This window comes from Cyprinodon tularosa, unplaced genomic scaffold (assembly GCF_016077235.1).
Source record: "Cyprinodon tularosa strain WSP-4 unplaced genomic scaffold, ASM1607723v1 ctg251, whole genome shotgun sequence".
NCBI classification, from domain to species: domain Eukaryota; kingdom Metazoa; phylum Chordata; class Actinopteri; order Cyprinodontiformes; family Cyprinodontidae; genus Cyprinodon; species Cyprinodon tularosa.
In genome coordinates, this window is record NW_024038933.1 from 357,514 (window position 1) to 383,822 (window position 26,309).

General features: G+C 36.5%; 1 protein-coding gene across 2 annotated transcripts; it reads left to right on the forward strand.

The window, feature by feature from the left end:
- The first annotated feature begins 6,407 nt into the window (after positions 1-6,407).
- On the forward strand, positions 6,408-25,506 carry LOC119785583 (scavenger receptor cysteine-rich domain-containing group B protein). 2 transcript variants are annotated; one of them, XM_038288311.1, is made up of 12 exons: positions 6,408-6,529; positions 9,597-9,736; positions 15,768-15,800; positions 18,165-18,197; positions 18,959-19,261; positions 19,339-19,407; positions 22,374-22,688; positions 22,841-22,909; positions 23,284-23,358; positions 23,833-24,147; positions 24,683-24,766; positions 24,883-25,506. In XM_038288311.1, exons 2-12 carry the CDS (start codon positions 9,601-9,603, stop codon positions 25,197-25,199), a joined length of 1,749 nt encoding a protein of 582 aa, XP_038144239.1. In that variant the 5' UTR covers positions 6,408-6,529; positions 9,597-9,600; the 3' UTR covers positions 25,200-25,506. The 2 variants fall into 2 exon arrangements, with proteins under 2 accessions (XP_038144239.1, XP_038144238.1); XM_038288310.1 differs by lacking the exon at positions 6,408-6,529 and adding an exon at positions 6,637-6,904.
- The last annotated feature ends 803 nt before the right edge of the window (positions 25,507-26,309 follow it).

Sequence of the window (26,309 nt, forward strand, 5' to 3'; positions counted from 1 at the left end):
ATAATTATGCAGGGAGTTTTACAGTTTATATGGACACTGCAATGTAAATAGAGCAGAAAAACAGAAGAAGAAAAAGGAAAGAAGAAAAAAAGAGAAAAGATGATAGAAAGGAGACAATGACAAAACTGTTTCAGTCTGCTTCATCATCTGCAACGAGATATAAAGAACAGCACAACCGAAAGACATGGTACGAGATATACAATAAAGCAACACCTTGAAACTATCGCTGAAGTAGTATTATTAAGTCTGACATGTACTCTGTGTTACCTGAAGAAATTAATGATTTAGTTTACTGTATTTATATTGAGCTAAATAACAGCACATCCCAAGGCCCTTAACAGAGACAATTAAATCCGATTCTGCAGGCTGTTTGGTAAAATATGTTTCCTAAGCCAACTTATTGCATCCAGTCATTGACTTTGCAGGTTTTGCTCCTCCTGCATCAGCATGTGGCTACAGTAGATATTCGCTTGCATTTTGTCAAATCTAATTTAGTGTGAGCTGCATTCTGCCGAGGCCGACTGGGGATTCTAGGGGAAAATAACAGAAATACAGAAAGGAACGTAGAAGCACTGATCACTTTCTATATTAGAAAGGTCACATTGAAATTGCTTAACAGGTGGCTCTGGCTGGGAAAGAAGCAGTTAAGCAGAAAAGCTCTGAGCCAGTTTTTATGACTAAAAGAAAGAAAGTGAGCACATACAGAAAACCAAAGTCCAATGCTAAATTGAGGAGAGAAGCAGGACTAAACTCTGAAAAACAGGCCCAGTACCATAATCTATAACCAAATGTGTTGATGGCAGCAGCACAGCTGATATTTCTTTTCAAAATGGTGTCACATCCAAACAGGAACAGACCAGATGAAGCTCCTATGACAAGAAAAAGCCGAGAGTATATAAAGTTAGGGGTTTAACTAATAAATACTGCAGAAAATAGAAGGAAAATAGAAATACAAAATATAATCAAGCTGAATGTTAAGTGGTACATTTGTCCTCCGGCAGCCTAAGCCGATGGCAGCATAACACTGGACATATCTAAGGAATTTAAACACATTAGGAACCTCCTACAATCACTTCAGTTCATGGGTGGATGCATATAATTTGTTTCAAGATGGAAGAGGGATGTTTTTTAGTTTATATAAATCCATGGATTTTGGCCCACATTGCTGAAATTTTGTTTTTTCTAACATTATTAATCATCAACTCAACACCTTAATAATTTTAAATGTGGTTGAAATAAAAGCCATCAGCCTCCTCTTTGTTCCTTCTTGTTTATCGTTACATTCATCAACAACCTGAAGGTAATAAACAGTTTTTTCTCAGATTTTTTTGCCTGCCTATTGAGCTTAGTGACATTAATAATTACAAACAGATACAACAAAAAAGGGCTTTACAGAACATGGAGCAAGTATTTTACACTGTCAAAATCAAATCTGTGCTTAAGGTTTACAATTCTTTAAGGGCAGTTATGATCTGAATGGCTTTAGCATTTGAGCTGAATTTTAAGAATTTATGAATATATATATATATATATATATATATATATATATATATATATATATATATATATATATATATATATATATATATATATATATATATATATATATATATATATATATATATATATATATATATATATATATATATATATTAATAGAAGATAAAAAAAAATCTGGAAAGTAGGTTTTTGTTTTAAATATTTTGAGGTGTGAATATCATTTACACAATAAATAATAATGATAAAAAAAAAACCTTAACAACATACATACTGTATAAAAAAATCTGTTTAGTCAAGTTCACATTTCTGCATCCAAAACAAAACATGCTTATCTATTAAAGTAATATTGAGATTTCTTTGATGAAAAAATTGACATATCTCTCCAGAATATTTGGTATAATTACAATCCCAAAAAACATGAAAAATCTTTTCTTCCTTATTTTTACAAAAAGTACACATTGGTTCAAAATCCCATTTATATCTTTTTTTAAATCATAAATGCTATAACAGGATGAACATTATGAATAATTACATAAGAAATTTCTCTTACTCTATTACCAATAAAAATATACAAGCTGGTGAATAAACATCTAATAATAGAATATTTCTTAACATTTTGTTGGCTGTTTTCTTACTTATAAATATCAAAATCAATATAAATGGAGTTTGGATGAAAATTTGGCATTGAGTCAATTTGACATGTAGGTAAAGCTAACAAAAGCTTTAATGACCCACTGGGGATTTCGTCAAACACTACAGCATATTCTTTAGGGGTAACAAGAAATTGGAAAAGTAACATACCATCAGAATAAGACAATAAATTACTGTTTGGATTTAGTAATTGGCTTTAAAGTGATATTCCACTATAAAACAATTTACTGTAAAAGATTTGTTTTATTTTTGTATTTAATGTCTTCATTATTCCAGATATAATATTTATGAGTAGAAAAATTTGTTTGTATAAAAATGACCAGCTTAACAGCATCTGTTAATGAAACATAGATCATTTTAAGGGTATTTTGGGTATTCTATAATTGCATTTAAAAAGAAAGGGCAATCCTCCAATTTTGTCAAAATTGTAAATGGGACGAGCAGCACAGTCCCACAATGCTACTGCTAATGCATTAAACTAGGAATAATTATTGCTAATAGACCTGATATTTGCCTTCTGGTGAGATACATGCATAAAGCAGGTTTAGATGAGCATTGTGTATTTATTTATTTATTTATTTCAGAAAGCAGATAATAACAACAGGTAACACATTGCAGATAATGCAAATACACAGTAAAGCTAGCTAAAGCTAAGGCAACTGCAGTAATGTGCGTGCAGCTCTGCCTCTTTGGCGAACCTGATCTCCATGTTTAGTGAAGAAAGTTACAGGTGCTGGTCATAAAATTAGAATATCATGAAAAAGTAGATTGATTTCAGTAATTCCATTTAAAAAGTGAAACTTGTATATTATATTCATACATTACATACAAACTCATATATTTCAGATGTTTATTTTGTTTAATTTTGATGATTACAAATGACAACAAATGAAAATCTCAAATTCATCATATCAGAAAATTAGAATATTACTGAAGACCAATAAAAACAAAGGATTTATAGAAATGTTGGCCAACTGAAAAGTATGAACATGAAAAGTATGAGCATGTACAGCACTCAGTATTTAGTTGGGCCTCCTTTGGCCTGTATTACTGCAGCAATGCGGCGTGGCATGGAGTCGATCAGTCTGTGGCACTGCTCAGGTGTTATGATAGCCCAGGTTGCTCTAATAGTGGCTTTTAGCTCTTCTGAATTGTTGGGTCTGGTGTATTGCATCTTCTTCTTCACAATACCCCATAGATTTTCTATGGGGTTAAGGTCAGGAGAGTTTGCTGGCCAATTAAGAACAGGGATACCATGGTCCTTCAACCAGGTACTGGTAGCTTTGGCACTGTGTGCAGGTGCCAAGTCCTGTTGGAAAATGAAATCTGCATCTCCAAAAAGTTGGTCAGCTGCAGGAAGCATGAAGTGCTCTAAAACTTCCTGGTATGTGGCTGCGTTGACCCTGGACCTCAGAAAACACAATGGACCAACACCAGCAGATGACATGGCACCCCAAACCATCACTGACTGTGGAAACTTTACACTGGACTTCAAGCAACGTGGATGAAGTGCCTCTCTTCTTTTCCTCCAGACTCTGGGACCTTGATTTCCAAAGGAAATGCAAAATTTACTTTCATCAGAGAACATGACTTTGGACCACTCACCAGCAGTCCAGTCCTGTTTCTCTTTAGCCCAGGCAAGACGCTTCTGACGCTGTCTGTGGTTCAAGAGTGGCTTGACACAAGGAATGCGACAGCAGAAACCCATGTCTTTCATACGTCTGTGTGTGGTGGTTCTTGAAGCACTCACTCCAGCTGCAGTCCACTCTTTGTGAATCTCCCCCACATTTTTGAATGGGTTTTGTTTCACAATCCTCTCCAGGGTGCGGTTATCTCTCTTGCTTGTACACTTTTTTCGACCACATCTTTTCCTTCCCTTCGCCTCTCTATTAATGTGCTTGGACACTGAGCTCTGTGAACAGCCAGCCTCTTTAGCGATGACCTTTTGTGTCTTGCCCTCCTTGTGCAAGGTGTCGATGGTCGTCTTTTGGACAACTGTCAAGTCAGCAGTCTTCCCCATGATTGTGTAGCCTATAGAACTAGACTGAAAGACCATTTAAAGGCTTTTGCAGGTGGTTTGAGTTAATTAGCTGATTAGAGTGTGGCACCAGGGGCCATCAATTTTGAACCTTTTCACAATATTCTAATTTTCTGATATGATGAATTTGAGATTTTCATTTGTTGTCATTTGTAATCATCAAAATTAAACAAAATAAACATCTGAAATATATGAGTTTGTATGTAATGTATGAATATAATATACAAGTTTCACTTTTTAATTACTGAAATCAATCTACTTTTTCATGATATTCTAATTTTATGACCAGCACCTGTAGAGCAACAAGATATCTATATTGTGACTCTGTAACCGATTCAGGGGAAAAAAACAAGCAGGAGTCCTAAAACTTTTTCAGCTCAGCATTTTTATGTCATTCCGCTGTCACAAGTACAGAGGAATGAAATGAACTCCCTGCTTTTAACCCATCCCCTTGGGGAGCAGCCGGCTGCTATTGTGCAGCACTCAGGGAGAAGAGTGGGGGTAAAGGGTCTTGCTCAGGGCCAAATGTGCTCAGGACCAGAGTGTGAGTCTGTGGGAGTGGGGCTTGCACTCAGAACCTCTGGATTCCAAGTGAAATACCCTAACCACTATGCCCCACTCCACTAAAACCCCGACAAAGTCTGCAGACAGGCAGCACATTTTCTCCAGGAAGAATTATCCGTTCGCATCAAGTTAAGAGTTTACCGCATGAGTCAGAGAGGGTGCTGCATATTTACCTTTACAGGAATCCCATGTTTTAAAGTAAAGTGCTAAGCAGTGGGTGTTTGGATGGTTTATAGAAAGTATCTTTATTTTTTAAAGTCTTTTATTGTTTTTAAGCATTTATTTAGCTTTTTAATGGTTTGCCATGTTAGGAAATTCGTTTCTCGTTTAATCTGAATGTAAATTTTAAAATCAGCTAACATTATAGCATGTTGAGTTTTGATTTATTTTTTATTTACCTTGTCCACATTTGGTCAGATTACAACTAGAGGGCTTCATCTCTTTAATCTGAGACATGATCAAGCAATACAAAGTGGAAATAAGCAAGTTTTTTGCTTATGCATAAAATACAAACAGGGTTGTTCACAAGTCAGCTAGATAGGAAAGTCTATATGTTTAATATCTATTTAGTATAAATCCATTTGTTCTGAGGCCTTAAGGGTTCATTAGGACGACACTGGTGAAATATTGCATCATAAAACCAAAGAAGGCTGCAGGAAAGTAAAGGTTAAGGTTGTGGAGAAGTTTATTGAGATTTATTAAGATCAGGAAACAGATTGGTAGAGATCTGCAGCTCACTTGGCATCAAAGTTAGAGATAATCCGCTGTGCAAATCCAGCATTTATGGAAGAGGAGCAAAAAAGAAAATCAATATTGAATAAAAGCTATAAAAAGTCCTATATAAAGTTTTCAAAAGCTATGTAGGGAACACAATAACTATTTTGAAAGCCTCTGGTTAAATGAAACCAGACCTAAGCCGTTTGGCTTATATCCAAAATCCATTTAACACTTCCTAGAACCATGAACACACCGTACCCCACCAAAAGACAAAAAACAACAGGAAAATAAAATAAAATAATGGTGGGTCTTTCTTCAGCAAACGCAACCAAGCACATTAAGTAGGTAACTAAGTGAGCAAAGTTTTTTTATTTAACACCTTTTAAAGATAAAGCAATCAAGAAGCTCTGCACAGAAGACCAATAAAACAGCAATTAAAGATAAAAAGCAAGATAAAATGATAATACATTTACAAAAAAAACCATAAACATTCAGTAAAAGGCTTGTTTAAAACACAGAGTTTTTAAAGTCAGAGCTGATGGGAAGATGCATGTAGTACAGCTGCTGAAGTTAACATTTCCATGCTCTACATGTACAACATCAGGTGCAAACCTCCAAACGCTTGCCACTGTTATTCCAGGAAAGGTGATTTTACATAGTAATAAGATGCATATCATGCTTTGCATTTTTTCTATTGTAAAAATAAAGTCATTGTTCATTTGAGCTGATTTTTTCCATAAAATCTGAATTGAACACAAGGATTTTGGCAACTTCCAAAAAAAAAAAGGAGCTTGAAAAACTTTACATGGCACTTTCTTTCTGCCAAATAAACTAATATCTCTACATGCCAGTGATCAGGTGGATTTCTGACTCATTGCCTCAGAGTCTTCTCGTTTGGAGCAGCTCTCTGTGGGAGCGTCCAATGCACAAACGTGGACAGACAGAGAAGCGAAGCCACAGCCTCGCCTCCCTCTGCCACTGACTGTGTCCAGGGATGAGCAGGACCGCACCTTCTGAGAGCTCCTCCTGAAACTGGAGATGCTGGGACACCAGTAAAGGGTTAGCTCATATTGTCTTTGTGTCTTTCACGCCCCTCCTGCTTCTTTTAAGCTTAGACAGGTACAGGGCGTTAGAATATTATCATACAATGCTGTGGTATTTATTGTTTTACGTAATCCCTGTCACTGAGGCCAGGTACTTATAGGCAGGCAGGTTTAAGGAGATGAAAGACCTAAAACAAACGTAGCGGTGGATTCTGGAGTTTTCTGACTTCTTTTCTGTGTGTAGTTTTAAAAAAAGAATTTTCTTTATTTGTGGAACTAAACCACCTGCTGGTTCAACTCTTTTTTTCTCTTTCATTTTGGGGAAAGGAAACCTATTTGATTTATTTTTTATATTTATTATTGTGGGTCAAGATTAATACTTTTGCAACAGGTATGTAAAGTTTTTTTCTGTAACTATCATATGATATGAAGACATTTTACTTATTTTGAATGATCTTTTGTCTTTTTTCCAGAACTGCATTATTTGTCATAAAGTGAAAAAGTTGTTCCAAACTGACCTGGTATAAGATGTTTTTTAATAAACATGGTTGTGAAAATGATTAAACTTTAAGTAACTTAAATTTTCTCCTTTAGGATTATTATTATTTTTTTTTTACTTTTTGTTGCAAGGATTATGAAGGAAGTCAGAACTCCAGTTCATGACAGGCTGATTTTCTGCTTAAATGACAGCAGGTTCTTCCCATCAAAATGGGCTGACGGCGTTATTCTGTGGTCTATCTCAGACATTAGGGGGTATTTTTGTGGGGCTGAAATCTTTCAGCTATTTCTCAGCACAGGGAAGTGAGAAGGGAGGGGAAGCAGGGCCGACACAAAAGGCAACATTATTCCCCAGCGGATCTGCGCTACATCCTACTATGAATGGAGTATTGAAAAACATAACATTGGGGACAAGATTGTTTTTCATCCCTCATAACTGAACCATTTGTCCCAGAGTTTTGAGTGGTGTGCTCGTACAGTTTCCAAAGGAGGTAGCCTCGGTTCTCAAGCACCCTGGTGGTGTTAAAATCCCCACCTCCTGACTGGATGCACTGTGTCTTTACTGTGCACCTCATGTTCTGGGACTGGGGCCTAACCTGGATGGAAGCAGAGCAGAGGCCTGTGCATTGGATCCTCACTATATAAGCTGCATCCATAGGTTGATAGTGGGTTTAAATAAAAAAAAACATTTTCCTTGCTTCTTAATTCGCCTCCTGCCCTCTGAGGAGATGAGAGGCGCCCCTGCAGTGTCATCAGGGGCCTAAGCGTTTCGGAGGGTTCTAGTGACAGATTGCAGGAAGCAGCGTTTATGCCTGACGAAGGGGGACCACAGAAAGCAGAAATGTCTTTGTGTGCTACCGAGGCCCGGAATGTCCACTATCTCAAGGGGCCAATATCAAATTTTCCCCTCATCATCCCCTAATACACATTCCTGTGTAAGGTCAGGGGGAATTCGGCATGAGCGGAGAAAGAAGCTGCAGGTAGAGCTGCACAACTAAAGCTCCCGTCTTTAACAACCATCTTAGAAACTTGGTTGGAGGTTTGCATGTTAAAAGTCGGAGTAAAAACTCAGCGGCTGTTAAGTTTAGCACAAACAGGTCAGGCACATCGTGCAGCAATACCCGCATTGAGATGCCGCTTTAGAATAAGGAAGTTTTAACATGTCAAAGTTGCTGCTAGTAACATCATTTTTATTTTAACTTTGAAACAAGTTGAAAAGTACAGCACTGCATAATGATCTGAGGTGGATGGAGGACCCAAAAATTTTACTTAAGCAATACTTTATCATATTTTTACACATTAAAAAGTTGCTATCCAAGTAATTACTCAAATAAGAGCATAAAAGTATTTGATAAAAAAGGGAAAGTCATGTAGTCAGTTACTGATCATGATCAAAATATTTGATTTAGTGTTTTTTAAGGTAAGGTTGTACAACATATATATTTATATGTAAATCCTGGTGTTGCAAAGAATTTGATGAAAAAAATTAAATACAATACAATACAGATACAATACTTAGTGATTTTAGGTGCTTGAATCTTTAAAGTGTATATATTTTCTTTTATAAAACACATGAAATTGAGACGTACTGTTTGTAATGGATGTAGGTTAGATCTTGTTACTTCCAATAACCAGAAGCAGAAAACTGTTTTTATCTCTTGACATCCAAACCACACAAAAGAATCAGCAGGTAAAAAATTTAATTAATCTAAAAAAAGAAATCTCATTTTAACAAAATATTGTCTTTGTGTTTTTGGATGCATTATTTTTTTTTTTTACTTATTTGCTCTGGATTATAGTTATTTATGTTGGGTAGAGTAGGCAAAAAAATGCTACTTCAACTTAGTTTTTACTAAAATAAAAAGTAGAATGCAGTAAAACTGTTCTTAAAAGTATTTTTTAAAAGAAGTTACTGAGGGAAATGTAACTAGTTACTGCCTGCCTCTCATAATAACTTGTATTTCCATTAATACTGCATGCAAAATATGTTTTTTCCCTCTGCGGTTAAAGCATCCTAGAAGCTCTGAGGAATTTTTTATCAGGCTGATTAATGAGTGATCCCTGTGAATCCTGACATTCCCTATCCAGAGGAAAATCCCCTGGAAAAACAGTGACAAAGATATCGGCCTCCGCTTGTAACACAAGACTCCTCCAGCTGCTGCCGTTGTTCAAAACCTGAACCTCTTCCCCCTACCAGTTTGTGAAGGGTGGCCATTTTGTGCCCGCAGCAGCAGCACCCTATGGTCCCCGATAATATCAGTAACTGGTGGCTGTTGCTCACCTGCTGGGATTTTTCCCGTCAAAGCTCTTTTCATGTTCACCGAAAGGGAAGTTTGTAATGTTATTTCCCTTTGAGCTGACTGAGGCTACCATCAATACCCAACTACAGCAGAGCAGCAACAGCTGGAGGGCGTATCAGATAAAACAATCCAATACTATAATCAGGCTACTCCAAACCAGGACAGCGAATACTGATTGTTTTTCATTTGCATCTGCAGTAGGATGTGGAAGTTTGTGACACATGCATCTTTGGACTTGGGATACAACAGTGAGATTGACTGAGACTGTGTTTCTGTGTGCTGCAGGCAGATGGTCAGTCAGACAGCCATGAGGAGCCAGCGTGTGGTGGAGAGCGAGTGCAGGTGCTGGAATCCGGCCGTTTGGCTCCTGCTGTCCCTGCTGGGGTCCCTCATGTTGGTGGCTCTCAGCATACTGATGCGACTAGGTAGGTGTGATGGGGGTTGGGGGGGTTCTGGCTTTATCTAAAGAGCACAACTGATGAAGCTGAAACTAAAATACAATGCATTTGAATATTTGTATCCCATTTACATTTTTTTAAATAATTTTTTTCCCCTTTAAAATGAAAAAAAGAAAATCTTATCATTCAGCAAGTGGGAAATTAAGGTAGTCATCCCTCATTACAGATCTCATCTAACCCTTTTTAAATCAAACTTTAATGTTTTAGATCATCAGAAAAAGGCATCTAGAATAAAGATAGAAATTGTTTGTTTATCAATTAAAATATCAAACCAAATTAACCAATAATCACTGGTGAGTTTAATTTACAGAACCAAACAGCTTACAACTTAGTATATAGGACTGAGGAATGCTAAGATGTGAGGGCTTTTTTTGTGTTATTAAGAATAATTTTCTGAGAATAAACAATTCAATAAACAATTAAACTTCTCCTTTGGACTTTCTGAACAGTTCACATACACAGACACCCCAAAATGAAACTTTTTTAAACACTATTTTTATTAATCAACTCAAACTAACACAGTAAAAACAACTTCATATATTAATGATATCCCATAATATGATTTTGAAATGAAAAAAATAAAGCTGATTTTTAAAAGCACAGATATCTTAAGTTTAATAAAAAAAACAGCAATGATTTTCTTGACTTTTAAATGACAATAATTGAATAACATCCCTCCCTCTTCATGAGTCAGAACACCATGTGCTAAATAAACACATATTTGAGCACAAGATAGTCATCAATTAAATTATTCAAAGATTTAGTCAAAATAAATTGTAATTTATTCATAGAAATGTTCAGGACAGTTAGATAAAAATACATGATATAAAAAATTTACTTCCACACCCCAAAACGTTTTTAGTTCGCAATGAATTTTAAATATGTTCTTTGATTTGTCTTCTGTCCTGCTGGTGAAGAGGAGGGTCCAACTGAGCATATTGAGGATCAATGTCAAACAATATAGCAGGTTTCTGATTAAAAAAATAAATAAAAAGACGCCTTTTATCAAAGATAGATGAACACTGGAAAATCTGGTGGTGCTCTGCTCTGTGCAAACCATGACCTCCTGCTTTTACACAGAAACTCATGATTGTAGGCAGAGATTTGGCCCACATGCAGAACACATTTAATAGGCTGAACAGTTTTAAAAAGGTTAATTTAGAAGTAGTCATTAGATCTGGAGGCATTGATCTGGAACGGGATGCTCAGGAGACTGGGAGATGTCAACTTTCCAGGGAAACACAGCTGTGGTTATTTTATGAAAATGGAAAAGGAAAAGATTAACATTAATATTCTTGTTTACTGGGTTTGAGGAAGAATTGTTGTCATGAGGGATCCTTGGAGGAGAAGCGGAGATGATGGTTAGTGGATACCAGAATACATGCCACTGGAGGTTCCCTTCCAGGGGATGTTTACTGGCTCCAGGTTTTTTGAAGCAACGTGGAAATTATGATAAAGAGGGAGGAGGGGTCATCACTGTTGGAGGGTGAGCAGGGTCTGAGCAAGGTGCTTCAAGTAGTAGCCTTATAACAAACTACCAGCAAGGAGCCTCAGGTGGCACAAAGGAGTAAACCATGGAACAGCTCAGAAAAGGAGCAACTTGGAACAAACCAGGACAGAGAAATCATCTTAGAGTGAAACACAAAAGACTAGGGGCCGGTTAGATTATCATCACATGGGTTAACACTCTGGCAGTGACTTCCTTGTAAGCCTCTCCCTTAATGAACGTGGCTGGAAAACACCTACGCTCCTCCACTAACCTGCTCCCAGAAGTCACCCATAGAGAAGAATGAAGAAAAGTGGCCACAAGAGGGAGCCACACTTCAGGATCCCAACAGTATTAGTATTTAAACAACCAAAATTACTCCAGGAGTGCACCCAGGACTCAGTCAGGAAGCCAATCAAACAAAAACAACATTTAGTTTTAGTCAGTTTTCATTGATAATAAAAAAGACTGCAAAAATCACATCCACTTTTAGTTGACATTGAAATAAAGAAAACAGAAAAGCAATAAATAAAAGATGTATTCATCCAAAAGTGGCACAGATAAGTATGATGGTTAAGAGCTGGTTACGTTTTAACAAAAAAAAATAAAAATAAAAAACTGTTTGGATAGCTTTATTTTGGCTAAAGACAAGAGATCATCCTTGTTAAACTGCTTTTTTAAATCTACATGTCATCAAAATGGATTTTAAAATTAAAGATTCTCGTCAATGTGATTTAAAGAAAAAAACAAGCTTTAACATTTCTCAAAAACTCTGTGTATATGTTTCTATTTTTAACCGCATTCATTGTGATAATGATCTGCTTTCAGATCCAAGCTGGTATCTTTTAACAACAATTGGCTCCATAGTAAAAAATAAAAAACACCAACCATTGTTGTTGTCCAATCCCTATGAGCAAGAGACAGAATTATTATTATTACATCCCTATGTTGTTTTCTTGTTGAATCGAAGCTGCTATTTAAAAAAAGAGTCTTAAGTAACATCAAGCTTGATTACAGTGATTAAAAATCAGTGGTTTAGACTCCAACTGACCCTCTTTTCTTGGAAGAGTCCTGGATCTCTGGATGGAAAAAGTGAATAATGTTTACCTTGAGAAGCATTTGTAAGAATGTAAGAGGCATAAACAAACCCCTTTCGCATGGGCAGAACTTTTAACCTCTTATGGAGGCAGAAGTTTACAGCTCGTTTCCATCCATCCATCTCTTAAATCCATCTTTATCCACTTATATTCTATACTAGTGTAAATAAAAACATTTTTTAGGTTACACTTGTCAAGGCACAAAGCAAAATAAATAAATTAATGACTTTAAAAATAATACTTACAAACGAATTATGATTTTTAGATAGAAAATTACAGGACTTGCTCAGCTGCTGTTCATCTCTATGCCAGATTAAACTGCACATGTCTTAAATTATTTGTGCAGTAACTAATGATTAAAACTTTCTTTTGGCAAATCTTAAAGGTAAATATGGTTATAAGTCATTTTAAGACATAAATGAAGCAGAACCTTGTTAAAGGGGTGACCAGGCGGCAGGGCCGTGCAGAGACCACTAAAGGGGCAGGTGCTCAAAAAAAAAAAAAGGGCACATCTTATCGCATCTTAGGACAGAATATTAACAAAGTCACATAGCTTTCAGAGTTTAATGAACAATGATAAATTACAAAATTGTGAGACAATCAAAGCTAAGGGAAATCTCTACATAGAACATAGAACTATGCATATGTAAAATATTTTATTAGTAATTTCTTTCTGCAGGTCTATTTTGTTATAGGAAAGTATTACAATATTCAAACCTGCAATTTAGCCAAAGATGTAAATCAGAGCTGGACCACCAGACATATTTTGTCTTTACAGAATTAAACTGTTAAAAATGCATACAAGGGCACAATGCAACCTTTTAGTGTACTGTAATCTATAAAAAAGAATGTCTGCCTGGTTTGCTGTACTGACAGTGGAGATGGAGACGGTCCATTCAGAAAAGCAGAGCTGCTGCATCAAACTTTAACGTGGAACTGCAGAAAAAAAGAACAAAACAAACATTTAATTAATGCATGTCACCATGAGAAAAGCCTACTCTGTTTGTGTCTTAGTGTATTTTGTAAGTACCTATATACATTTTCTTCAATCTTTCCTCTTCGTTTTTTTCTTGTCAGTTTCTCTTTTCTTTTTTTCCTCATTGTCTCATCTTTTCTGTGTTGAGTGAAGGTCAATGTCTTATTTATTTCAGTCTCTTGCCTTTCTTTTTCCCCCAAACTAAATCCAAGATTATGATCCAAAAACTTATTTTCCGTCATGGTGATTTAACTGTTTAAAAACAAATGTCCAACTTTTAAGTATTTTTTGCTATTTTTGTTCTCTTTTGTTCACAGCAGCAGTTTTCTGTTAGCCATGTCTTTAAAAATGTTAATAACCTCACTGTGAATGATTGGCACATCCTTCTCGATTGCCAACAAAAGAAGGTCTGACAACCGATCCTCCTTGCATAAGCTGCGCAGTTTTGTTTTCACCAGCTTCATACATTATATCTATCATATATCTATCATGGTAGTTCTGGATGAGTTCTCCTTCAAGATACATTTACCTAACGCTAGAATAAATGAAATGTACATCATGCAGCAAAGGAAATTAGAAAATCAGACATATATCCATTATGGAGATGATAGGTTTTTGACGGGCGATGTGCCCCTACTGCATAAGTAATACTGAAGAATGTCCTACTATCATTAACGACACAGGGAAGCTTTTTAGTTATCTTGCTTTGCTAGCAAAGTCATTAGCTAGCAGCTAGCTCATAGCACAAGAACAACAGCCTAATGTCTGTATGATAAAAATACTGAATCGATAGATAAGAACAGCTTTTCCTCACCTGGCTCTCTCCTCCCGCTCAGTAGTTCTTCAGAGAAAGGCGCGCCGCGTCCTATACTTTCCTCTGTTTAAACCGCTACTCTTTGCTAAAGTAGAGAAATTATACAACGTTCAAAGTTTTCCGTTGTCTGACAAGTAGCAAGCCTACTCCAGTATTTTCACCAAAAATTATGTTTTTTAATTCACAAAAAAACTGTTCTGTAATGATTACAGAACAGTTTTTTTGTGAATTAAAAAACATAATTTTCAATGTAAAAGACTAAAAGCACAGAGTAAACAGTGTTTTAGATCAAACAATACTGCATCATCCATGGGGCTCATTTGGTTTCACTTACATGTCTATTCAGGTTGACATTGGAGAGGCGGTGCAGACTGAAGACATAGCCATCCGTCCGATCATGGTTGATCTTGCTTAGGGCCAAATGAGCAGCGGCCACAGTGTAATGTGGAATATTCGCTACCTTTAGCTCCGCAGTTAGCCGCCTTATCTGACTGTGCGAGAGGCAAGTGCGTCGTCACCGGCAAAAGGTCAAAGGTAACAATGTGACCGGAGGGCTTATTGTATTGTTTTTCTTGCCAAAAAAAAAAGATAATAATAATAATTTCAGTACATGTGTCAAAAAAAAAAAAAAAAAGAAAAAAAAAAAAAAAAAAAAAAAAAAAAAGGGACCAAAAGGGCACATTGGGATCATGGAGCAAAAGGGGCAGGTGCTCAAGCCCCCTTAGCCCCCCCCCTCTGCACGTGCCTGCCAGGCGGTGACTATGAGATATCAGGGATTGGCACAGCAAAACCAGAAATCAGAACCGAGCCTGGAGTCTGGAGTATTCTGTTATCAGGTATACAGGAGCGAGGGGAAATTGGTGAACCATTAAAAGGAAAAAATAAATAAATAAAATGATTCACCTCAATGTACATATAAATAAATAAGTATTTATCTTCTGCATTATATATATATATATATATATATATATATATATATATATATATATATATATATATATATATATATATATATATATATATATATATATATATATAAAAAACAAACAAAACAAAAACAGGCTTTTCTATTACAATTAAACTCACTGAGAGCCAAAAGTGCCAGTTTTGTAACTTAACTCCCAAGCTTCATACAAAGGTTTGGTCACCCATAATAAATCCACACACACACACACACACACACACACACACACACACACACACACACACACACACACACACACACACACACACACACTCACACACACACACACACACCCACACACAAACACACACGCAAAAAACAGTTTCAAAAGTTCAGGACAGAAACCCAAAGAAGAATAAAACTGAATTGGAGGTGAACGATGTCTGATTCCCTTATAATGCTCCAGAACCTGCTGTACCTTGAAGCAAACTCCCTGTAGATGGGAGCCTTTGTGTCCACAGGTCCAGCTTGCCTCATGTTTCCCTCTCAGAGCTGGCCAAAGCCCTGCAGTTGTTTTCAAGGGAAACATGATCAATATCAAATTGTTTGCAAAGCAAACAATTTGATATAAACATGCAGACAGCTGCTTATTTCTTTTATTTCACTGCAGGGTCTACAGATGTAATCTATGCTGACTTTTTTTTCCTTTTTATGTTTTTAGGAGACATGAAGATAAGCAAACGATCTATATCCAGTAAGTAACGGCAAACGTTTTAAAATCATTCCTTTGTAAAGAATAAAACCTCTTGAACAGGAACAGAGCAGGTGAATTGTGATCAGTCTGAGACACCATAAATAAGCATTTTCTGGCTCCTGTTAACTTTATTCAGACACTGCTTGTTTGTTTTGTGTCACAGACAATCAGAGGAGGCTGGGAATTGACCTACATTAGACGTGGTTGTGAAATAAACATTGTTCTGGGGTCTTTTGTCAGATCTGAGAAATTACTGCAGTGACATTCATCCTCTACTTTAAAAAACTACCTGAAAAAAACATATTTACATTTTTATATAAACTTAGATCTTATTTTGATCAATTGAGAAATTAAAAATCTTTTTTAATTTGAAAAATTACAGGTCTAAGTATTAAAGTCTGCTGTTACAAAGTTCAGTCCTTGTTAGCTGTATGTAAAAATAATAATTTTACTGCCATTCTGGGAAGTGCAAATGATGGATCCAGTTATTAACACTGAAAAGTAGGAAGCATTAAACATTTTGCAACTTAAAGTGTCGCCCCCTGCTGACCATCCAGGCCAGCTGCTCCTTTCCAAAAAATGAAAATTCTGCAAACTGTTTTTTTAGTTTAGAGGTGTTTGATGTTTCCCAGCTTCACATTGCTTTTGTTTTAATGAAAACATAAAAATGATATAATATAGGGAAGATTTCAGGAACAAGATTCATTTGAATATTTTCCCTTCCTATTTGCAACATATGCTATGATTTAATATCACAGCAGAAGTTTAAAAAAAAGATAAAAATGTTCTTCTTTTGCAAACAAAAGAAGAGAAACTTTGAGGCTTAAAAACCATAAGTAGTAATTCTGTGGTTTTCTATTGATGGCTGTGAAAGAGGTAATATGAGCTCTATCCCTTTTGTTTAAATTTACTTTGGGTAGAGTGCTGCTTTGAATGAAAGGTTAACCAAGATGCTTAAAGTTTTCAGATATTGCGAAAAAGTAAACAATGTGAAAACCATGATACGTTTAAAAAGAAAGACCTGGCATCATAAAAGCTCAAGTGCATAAATGGATATCACTGTTTGCTTTTCACAGGTAAGACCGAAGCTGTCAAACTCTGTTTATCTCCTTGTCCAATTTTGGCATTTTAACTTCTAAATGTTTTACATCAACAAACAAAGTTGCAGAGCAGATAAAAAGAGCCCATTGAGAAAAAAAATATGATTTATCTATTAAAAAGGATATTTTCTTTAGAAGGGTTTAAAAAAAAGCATAAAAAAACAAACAGTCAGTATTCAAAATCAATTGAATTAACTGTGATAGAACTGTTTTCTTAAACCAGTATTATAGATTATTATTTTTGCCAGATCCGTTCAAAAAATAAATGATAAATAAATAAAGGACTCAGTGAAAGGGAATGCATTAAGCAAAAAGATAAAAAATAAAACCCACATAATTTAAAGAAATTCAAGTACAGAGGAGAAGCAAGCTTGACTAACGTCTGGTATTCATTAAAGATGAAGGGCACAAATGGGAAGGGTTCCAGAGTCAACAGGGCAGAACAAAAAGAAAAAAAAATCATTCTACATTTGGCCTTCATAATCCCAGGGTGATAGAGGGATGCATAATGCTGCTTTTGGACTTAGACTGCCTTTTTTTAAAGGATGAAACCACTTCTTCTGCTATTTACCAATCCTCCTGTTCAAGAATATCTTTTGTTCTCCTTCTGAAGTGTGTCGAAACATAGACATTTTAATTAAATGTCAAATTTTTGTGTTTCTTTGAATTTAGAAAGTCTACAATAATGATTTTTGTCGTTTTTTTTTTTTTGTAAAATTACATACATTTAATTACCAAAATATTTTTGCTCCTTTTGATAGAGTTGTGATTTTTGAAAGAAACACTATCCCAACAAATAAACATGGAGGTGACAGTGTCATGCTGTGGGGATTTTATTTTCCTGAGCAGGAAGAGCTTGGCTGCTCAGTTATTGGAGAAAGTGGATCAAACAGGAAGGCTTTAGTTTTGATGGTAACAATTAAAAGATGCATAAAAACCTTTGTGAGTCACTCAAGAAAATAATTTGAGCAATTTTTTTCGGTTGAGAGAATGGGAAACCTCTAAATGATACTAATAATAAGTCTTGTTGTGGTGGTAGTACAGCAAACATTCCCAATGTTTTGTGGTGAAAACAGCTTTTTTTTAGGTTTTATTACATAATCAGGAAAACAGATTTGATGCCACATAGACCTTAAACTTTGGTTCTGGTCTGAGTCTACCATTATAGGAAATGGAATACAGTAGATAAAGAGTGCATAACATATGGAAGGCTGAGAAGCAAACCATCAAGAAATAACTAAAGATTCTTGTCTTTATGTTTCAGGTAATACGGTGCAGACCCTGGGGAGGTACCAAGGTGGGTGAGATATTAATGTCTAAAAATAACGTTTGGGGGAAAAAAACTTTCAGTCATCTCATGAAATGAAAGCATATCTTTAACTGATTAAAAAAAAATGAAATTAATTTTCATTTTTACATTTAAAATAAGAAAAAAATTGCATTGTCATATTTTTAATATCTGATTATCTTATTTTAAGAGTAAAAATACTCTATTGGCAGACCATCTAATTTACTTACTCAAATTATGGCTCAGTCCACTTTTTTCAAGATATTCTTATTCATTTTAGAAGGTTTTGAAGTGTAATTCCTATTTTTTCATGCTTTAAATGTAATATTGGTTAATCCGCAGGATAGTTAAATATTCAGTTGTAATTTTACTATTAAAATTTATATCTAATATTTGAATTTTTTACTCCCTATTTCATGGTATAGAAATAGATATTATTTTAGGAAATATACATTTTTACTTATTTTTAAAGAGTTTTTGATGTGAAATTGTTGTTTTTCCCAATTTTAAATATTCTTTTGATTACTCAGCAATAAAAATTGCATATTTAATATTTAAATCATATATTAGATTAGCTAGTAAATGTTTTATCTACCTATGGCAGTAGATATTTAAATGTATTTATTTCATGATGTACTTTGGCCCTCCATACACCTTATAGTGAAAATCATCTTCTGACCGAAACTTTGGGAAACCCCTACTTTAGTTAAAGGAAAACACACATTTGTTTTAACACAGCAAACTAAAAAAAACATCTCGTCTCTCCAAAGTCAAACTGGTGAATGGCCGTAACAGGTGTGAGGGCAGAGTGGAGGTGCACTACAATGGTTCGTGGGGTACGGTGTGCGACGACGAGTGGGACATGGTGGACGCCAACGTGGTGTGCAGGCAGCTGGGATGTGAGGTGGCTGTGGCCGTGGGCAGCAGCTCCCAGTTTGGACAAGGCGCTGGACTCATTGCGCTGGATAACGTTGATTGCCAGGGAAGTGAAACAGACCTGAGTCAGTGTCACAGCCTTGGTTGGGGTGTCCACAACTGCTACCACTATGAGGATGTGGGAATAACCTGTAGAGGTAAAACTTCTCAGAAAATAGAAAACAGTAAAGCACTATGAGAACATTTTTAAAAACATTTAATGTTTCATTCCCAGAACCAATAGCTCTGGGGGAAAGAGGGTTTCCACAGCCCATCACAACTCCCATGGTGAATTCTGGATTACGTAAGTGTTCTCCTGTGTGGTTAAAATCCAATGTATTGTTTATTATTGTATTGTATTGTTTTGTTTAACTTAAATTTACAAGGCATGAATTTCTTAAATCTAAAAAATATGGTAGGTATAGAAAAGTGAGAACTGCTTCAATCATTACATTACCTGTCCTGGACTATAGGCCACATACACTGGAAAAATGATCTAGAAATAAGTAAAAATGTCTTAAATTAAGTGTATTTACCCTTAATTTGAGTTGGTAAATGAGATAGTTTGACAATGGAATGAATATTTTTACTCTTAAAATAAGATAATTAGATAATATGCACTTGAAATAAGACAATGCAATTGTGTTTTCTTATTTTAGGTTAAAATGTCTTCTTCCATTGTTAAAATGTCTGTTTTACCTCCTTAATCCAAGAACAAATGCATTTATTTTAAGAAAAAATGACTCATCTAGATTTCAGTTTTTTCCATTGTAATGCATCATCTGCTCACCACTACAAGCTCACAGGAGAATTTACTGATTAAGCAAGTTATATATCAAAATGTTGACTTCCTCAATCAGGAGGCTACTGATAAAATATATGTTTGCAGCATAAACCCGCACAGGTAACTAGTTCTCAAATCTTTTGAAGCAATCATTGATCTAATATTGACTTAAAATCAAAAGTAATCAAATATCTTTTTTGAATAAAAAATTGTTACCCAGCCTAGCAAGATTGAACAGTAACCATTAAATCCAACAGTGACCTCACTCATGGTGTGGCAGAGTTAGCCACAAGTACTCCCTGATAATAGTAGGTATTTTTCATTAAGTTATTTAAGTTATTTATAATCTAAAAACAATAGTTGAGATTATTCCCGAGGTTTAAGTTAAATGTACTGAAAAAAAATATTTATTACACAATTTCCCATTTCATATTTCCATTGTAAATTTGACAAAATAAAGTTTAAACTACTTTATTTAATTAAAGGTATAGAGGAGGATTTTTGCAATTTTTTGGAAAGACAAGCCCTCTCCACTATAAAAAAAAATGCACATGCACAACCCTGCACCCGCTACGGAGAGGGAGGGCCTGTTAAACGCGTGCGAGAGCGTGCACAAGCCCATTTCTCCTAGTAAACGCTCTGTTTAAAAGTTGCTGTTTGCATCACTCATACAAGCTTACTTTGCAAAAGTAGATTTGCAATTTTTCCATTATGTCAGACCGCCTTACGTAAACATATCGTCAGAATGATTAAAAATTGGGAGGACCACCCAGAAAACGAACATCCTCCACTTTACCTTTAGGTACTTTCAATCATTTGGTTCACAGTTGTAACCATATATCGACATTAACTACAAATGTACCTGGGTTTAATTCATACTGAACAGATCTGATAAAATGGCATTAATATTTGAAAAATGCCCTGCAATGTTGATACTGCAATGAAATAAGTTAGCATAAGTTCAATCTGAAAAACTCACATGAAGAGAAAAGACAATTAGGAGAAATTTATTGATACAATTACTTTGTCTTTGGCGCTCAGACCTCGGCAGGAAACATAGCGCTTCATTTTGATAGATATGCAGGAACAGGAGCAAAGAATAGGGCTGTTTCCCCCCAAGGCCTGAAACTGGTGGTGGAGTGGAGATAGATGAAGTTGGTCAGTCTGTAGACTGCTGGTTAGACGGTATGCTGAGCTTAATGGGGAGATCCAGTGGACTGTGTGAGCTGATACTAGAGCTTCACTCAGGGACCTGGAAGATGGAAGTCCAGTCAGATAACACAGATTGAGAGAACCTGTCCATGATGAGCAAGCATGGAGCGACAGTGGAGAGGAAAAACTCCCCATTGGGAAGAAACCTCTGGCAGAACCAGGCTTAACATGGTGGTCTTCTGCCAGACCAGTTAAAATGAGACAGGGAACGCAGTAAGAGTCCAGGAGGTAAAACCCCCCAATTAAGTTTTGGCTACGATGGTGGAGGAGGATTGAAACGGTGTCATCTGAATGAAGTCACACAGCGCATCCACCACCTGCACACAGGAGCAGCCAAGTGCGGATTGAAGGCCTTTTAAGATTTACTTTGAATGACGATTGGCTTTCGTGGAGGTTTGGGTTGAAAGCTGATTGGCTGTGTCGCAGGTGGATGGGGGAGAGCAATGAGTTTCTTCAGTTGAACTTCCACCTAGGCTCGATAATGTAACAACAGTTAAATGTTTTGAAAAATATAAACATTTATACCCATAGAACTTTTCACATCTATCATTTTAAACAACTTTGAGGTACTTTATAGGAATTTATGGTTATAGACGAGTCCCTCCTTTATAAAACATTACTGCATAATGAATGACAAACATTGGTTTGCTAATTCATTGCTTAACTAGTCACATTCACATCTCTTTAAAAAAAGCACAATTTTCTATAAATAACTCGATACAAAAAACATTGTGACTTTAAACAGCCACTGTGTTCGGTGGACTGTATCCCTTTGGATGTCCTCAGGGAAGCCTTAGAACACACCCAAAAGGTCACTTCTGTTGTTTAAAAAGGTTTTCCTTTGTTGCGCCGCCCATATTGTTTTCTTTTGTTGTTCCATCTGTTCCCAAGATGATCACAGAAAAGCAGAGATGAGTCAAATTCGTTGTAAAATCGGCCGTGTGACGTATTCAGCTAATTCTCTGGTGACCATGGTGAAAGCAGGGATAAAGAGGCCTTCCACATTCATGACACCTCGACCTAACAGACACATGAGAATGTCTATTGTCTTTGCGTTTTGTCTAGGAAGAAACATAAGGTGAAGAGTGTTGGCTTTTTGCAACTGTAGAGGCTAAACTTTTCCATTCTGGCCTTAATGTGTTTTTGTCTCAGTTTCAGTTATTTTTCTTCTTGTATCAGTCTTTTCAAGACATCTTCTTGGTATTTAAGCACAAAATCCACCAGTTTTGCTCTAGCACACAGTTAAATATTCTCCCCCCTCCTTTTAATTTTAGGTGATGGCGCTCTCCGTTTGGTGAATGGCCAGAACTCCTGCCAAGGCCGGGTTGAGATCTACTACCAGGGAAACTGGGGGACGGTTTGCGATGACGACTGGAGCCTCCGCAATGCCATGGTGGTGTGCCAGCAGCTAAGTTGCGGAAGCGCCGTCCATGCGAAAACCAACTCCTACTTTGGCTATGGTACCGGGCTCATTCTTCAAGACAATGTCAACTGCCACGGCGGTGAACAGGAGCTGATGAGGTGCAAAAGCCTGGGCTGGGGGAAACACAACTGTGGACATCATGAGGATGCTGGGGTCATCTGCACTGGTACGCTGTCTTAATGATTTTGTAGTTATAAGGCTTTTGCAATAGTATTAAATTGTTATTGTAATTGAGTTTACCATAGCACAGTAAAGACCCTACAGTGTAAATGATTCTCTCTGTAAAGGAATTCAATTTATTTCAACTTCACATTTCAGGAGTAAGCACTGCTCCGCCTGCAGTTACAGCAGCACGGAAGATTAATTTGGAAACAACAGAGATCACAGGTAAATATATCCAACAAAATGCACATCAAGGTCTTTAGTTTGCATGTGAGCTGGGTTGGTTTTTCGTTTCCCTGTCATTACGATTAAACCTGCAGTTTACATAGATCGCCACCAGATGGGGCTATTTCTCCCTCTTGACTTGAAGATGTGGATTTTAGTTTCCTCTGTGTGTTTAGTTTGAAATTTAAATGATGTAATAAAGATGACAGCACCATCCTGCCATTCAAAGGAGTTCCCAATTAAATATCTGACCATATATGTAATGGAGTGAGTCAGGATATAAAAAAGGAAAAAATTATTAACCCTTAAACAAAATAAAGACACATTAATTACCTAATATTCTGTTGATTAAACATCCTTCTTTTTTTTTTCAGTCACAGAAACAATTTCAACAACCAGGCCAACAACAACTACAACAACAAAAGTTTCCACTACAACACAGTCTCCAGGTAATAAATATGTCATATATCAACAAGGTTATATTTGTCTTTGTTATTTCGTGTGTCCAAAATCTTTTATGTATTTTACTGGGATCATTAATTGAAGCAAAAGGAACAAGATATGTGGTTTACCCATTTTCTATTAAAAAGATGTGCAGAAAATTAGAACCATCACGCTTAACGCACCACCGACGTGTGGCAGCATATTGCAGTGGGGCTGATTTCTTTGGCAAGGAAAGGGAAGCTAATTGGGAGATAGATGGAGATACAATAATAGAAGAAAACCAGTTAGAGCCTACAAAAGATTTATGACTCATGAAGAGTGTTTCTCTGCATCAGGACACCCACTATAAACAAAAGATTAGAGGACGTTAAGGCTATTATTAAGAGGTTTAAGGGTGTGAATACTTTTTCAAAGCAATCTTACAAGGCAGGTTTGTTCCCATGCTGCTATGATGTACCTGTCTGTTCATCCACCTCCAGTCAAAACGTCCATCCGTCTGAGGAACGGCAACAGCAGCTGTCAGGGTCGCGTAGAGGTTCTCTACAAAACCGTGTGGGGAACTGTGTGTGATGATGACTGGGACCTCACTAACGCTGACGTGGTGTGCAGAGCAGTCGGATGTGGCCCAGCTTTGTCTGCCAAGACTCAGGCCTTCTTCGGCTACGGTTCGGGTCCCATCCTTCTGGATAACGTGGAATGTAGGGGCACAGAACGCGACCTGTCCCAGTGCTTCCACCTGGGCTGGGGTCAGCACAACTGCGGCCATCATGAGGATGCTGGTGTTATCTGTGCATGTAAGGCCTCATTGTTTTGGATTATTCATTAAATCCAGAGATTTTTTTTTTGTGCTTGTTGTCAAATCAGCATATATATAAAGTAATAATTTCCACTGAAAGTTCATATTTCCCATCGGTAGAGTCACTGGTGCCCGCCCTGCTGAGCTGTAGCTCTGCATGACTATAGTCCTCTAAGAGGGGGAGGCACAGAAAGCATGAAAAATAAACTGGATAAGCCTTACTGTTTTTACAGCAAGCTGTTTTTATTCACTCTCACAAATAACAACTTGAATAGATGAAGGAGATGTCATTTAATTGACTAAGGGGAAAATATGGATTAAACTCAATACAGAAACATATTTTTCAGAGGAATTTCTTCATCCAAGTGGATGTTTGCATTGTAATGCTAAAGGTTAATAGGTTTCCAGTATTGATCTGTGCAGTAATTAGAGGAGAGTGCATCGCTAATGCTTGTGTGACCTGATATTTCCTGTGTAGGGTTTGAGAGTCACTCTGGTTTCTATATGTTTTTTTTTTTTTTTTGCTCCCTCAGTGTTTGAGCCCAAGGTTTTTCCCATCAATGGACGTTATTTCACAGCAACAGAAACTATACCAGCAACTACAACTCCCTCTGGAGGTAGCTAGGTCTTCCTGTAAACCTTATCCTCAGTGGCATTTATATATATATATTTTTTTACTTAGAATGGATAAGATGTGAAGGAGACGATTCTGAATTGACAATTTTCTTTACAGGAACTCTGAGACTGGTGGATGGCCAGCACGGCTGTGAGGGTCGAGTGGAGATGTGGCTGAATTCCGGATGGGGCACAGTGTGCGACGACGCCTGGGACCTTCCTGATGCCCAGGTTGTGTGTCGTGTGGTGGGCTGTGGAGAAGCCATGCAGGCTTGGGGAGAAGCGCACTTTGGACCTGGCACAGGAACAATCCATCTGGACAATCTGAAGTGCAGCGGTGCTGAAACCTCCCTGCTGGAATGCTCCCATATACCTTGGAATGTGCACAACTGTGATCACTATGAAGACGCTGGTGTGACCTGCTCCCTGTCGTGATCTCAACACGACCTCACTCCTATCTCCAGCCCTGCTAGGACTTGTACACATAATGTAAATACCAGCTTTCACATTGTTGAAGGTATATTCCATGTAATAATATACAAAGTAAAATTATAAATATTAAGCACTTTATAAATATATTATATGCTTTAACTGTCTAGCATCCTGTATTTGTGCTAATAATTGTTGTGCATGTTATACTCTGACAATCAAGGACGCCCATCATTGAAATATATTTTGAAAACATTGAAGAAAGAATAAGCATATTAAAAATGTATATTATAAGAGAACAAATGAAGGACCTGACAATGTAAAACAGTGGTTCCAAGAGTAGGGGGTGCCCAGTGCAATTGAAGGGGGAAGAAATGAATTGAATGAATGACTCTTTTTGAAAGGTATTTAAATAAAATGCATTGATATTGATGTTGAATTCTGTTACAAAGTAAAATACACAGTAAAAATAAACAGTGAAACTTAAAATAATTACTCCTTAAAGGTGGTAGTTTTGTGTGTGAAAGGAAATTATAGTCTATGCTATTGCAATATGTAATTCATTGAAGACAGATGACTGTTCAGTTGAGAAGGTTGGGAGGAGGGTGAGGTTAAGGGGGTGGGGGTGTTTTTTTTTTTTTTTTTTGCAGGGGGGTTGTAAACCTTTTTCAACAAGAAAAGTTTGGGAACCTCTGCTGTAAACTTTAACCTATAAGAATTCAAGGGAAAAAAGCATCCTGATAAATACATTTTACTAAACATCACTATATATATATATATATATATATATATATATATATATATATATATATATATATATACACAACCATTCAAAAGTTTGGGGTTATATTGAAATGTCCTTATTTTTGAAGAAAAAGCACTGTACTTTTCAATGAGAATAACTTTAAACTAGTCTTAACTTTAAAGAAATACACTCTATACATTGCTAATGTGGTAAATGACTATTTTAGCTGCAAATGTCTGGTTTTTGGTGCAATATCTACATAGGTGTATAGAGGCCCATTTCCAGCAACTATCACTCCAGTGTTCTAATGGTGTGTTTGCTCATTGGCTCAGAAGGCTAATTGATGATTAGAAAACCCTTTTGCAATCATG

Coding starts and splice junctions, on each gene's coding strand:
- LOC119785583 (XM_038288311.1), top strand. CDS start 9,601: ATGGTCAGTCAGACAGCCATGAGGAGCCAGCGTGTGGTGGAGAGCGAG. Junction 22,910..23,283: donor GGAAACAACAGAGATCACAG/GTAAATATATCC, acceptor TTTTTTTTTCAG/TCACAGAAACAATTTCAACA. Junction 24,767..24,882: donor AACTACAACTCCCTCTGGAG/GTAGCTAGGTCT, acceptor TTTTCTTTACAG/GAACTCTGAGACTGGTGGAT.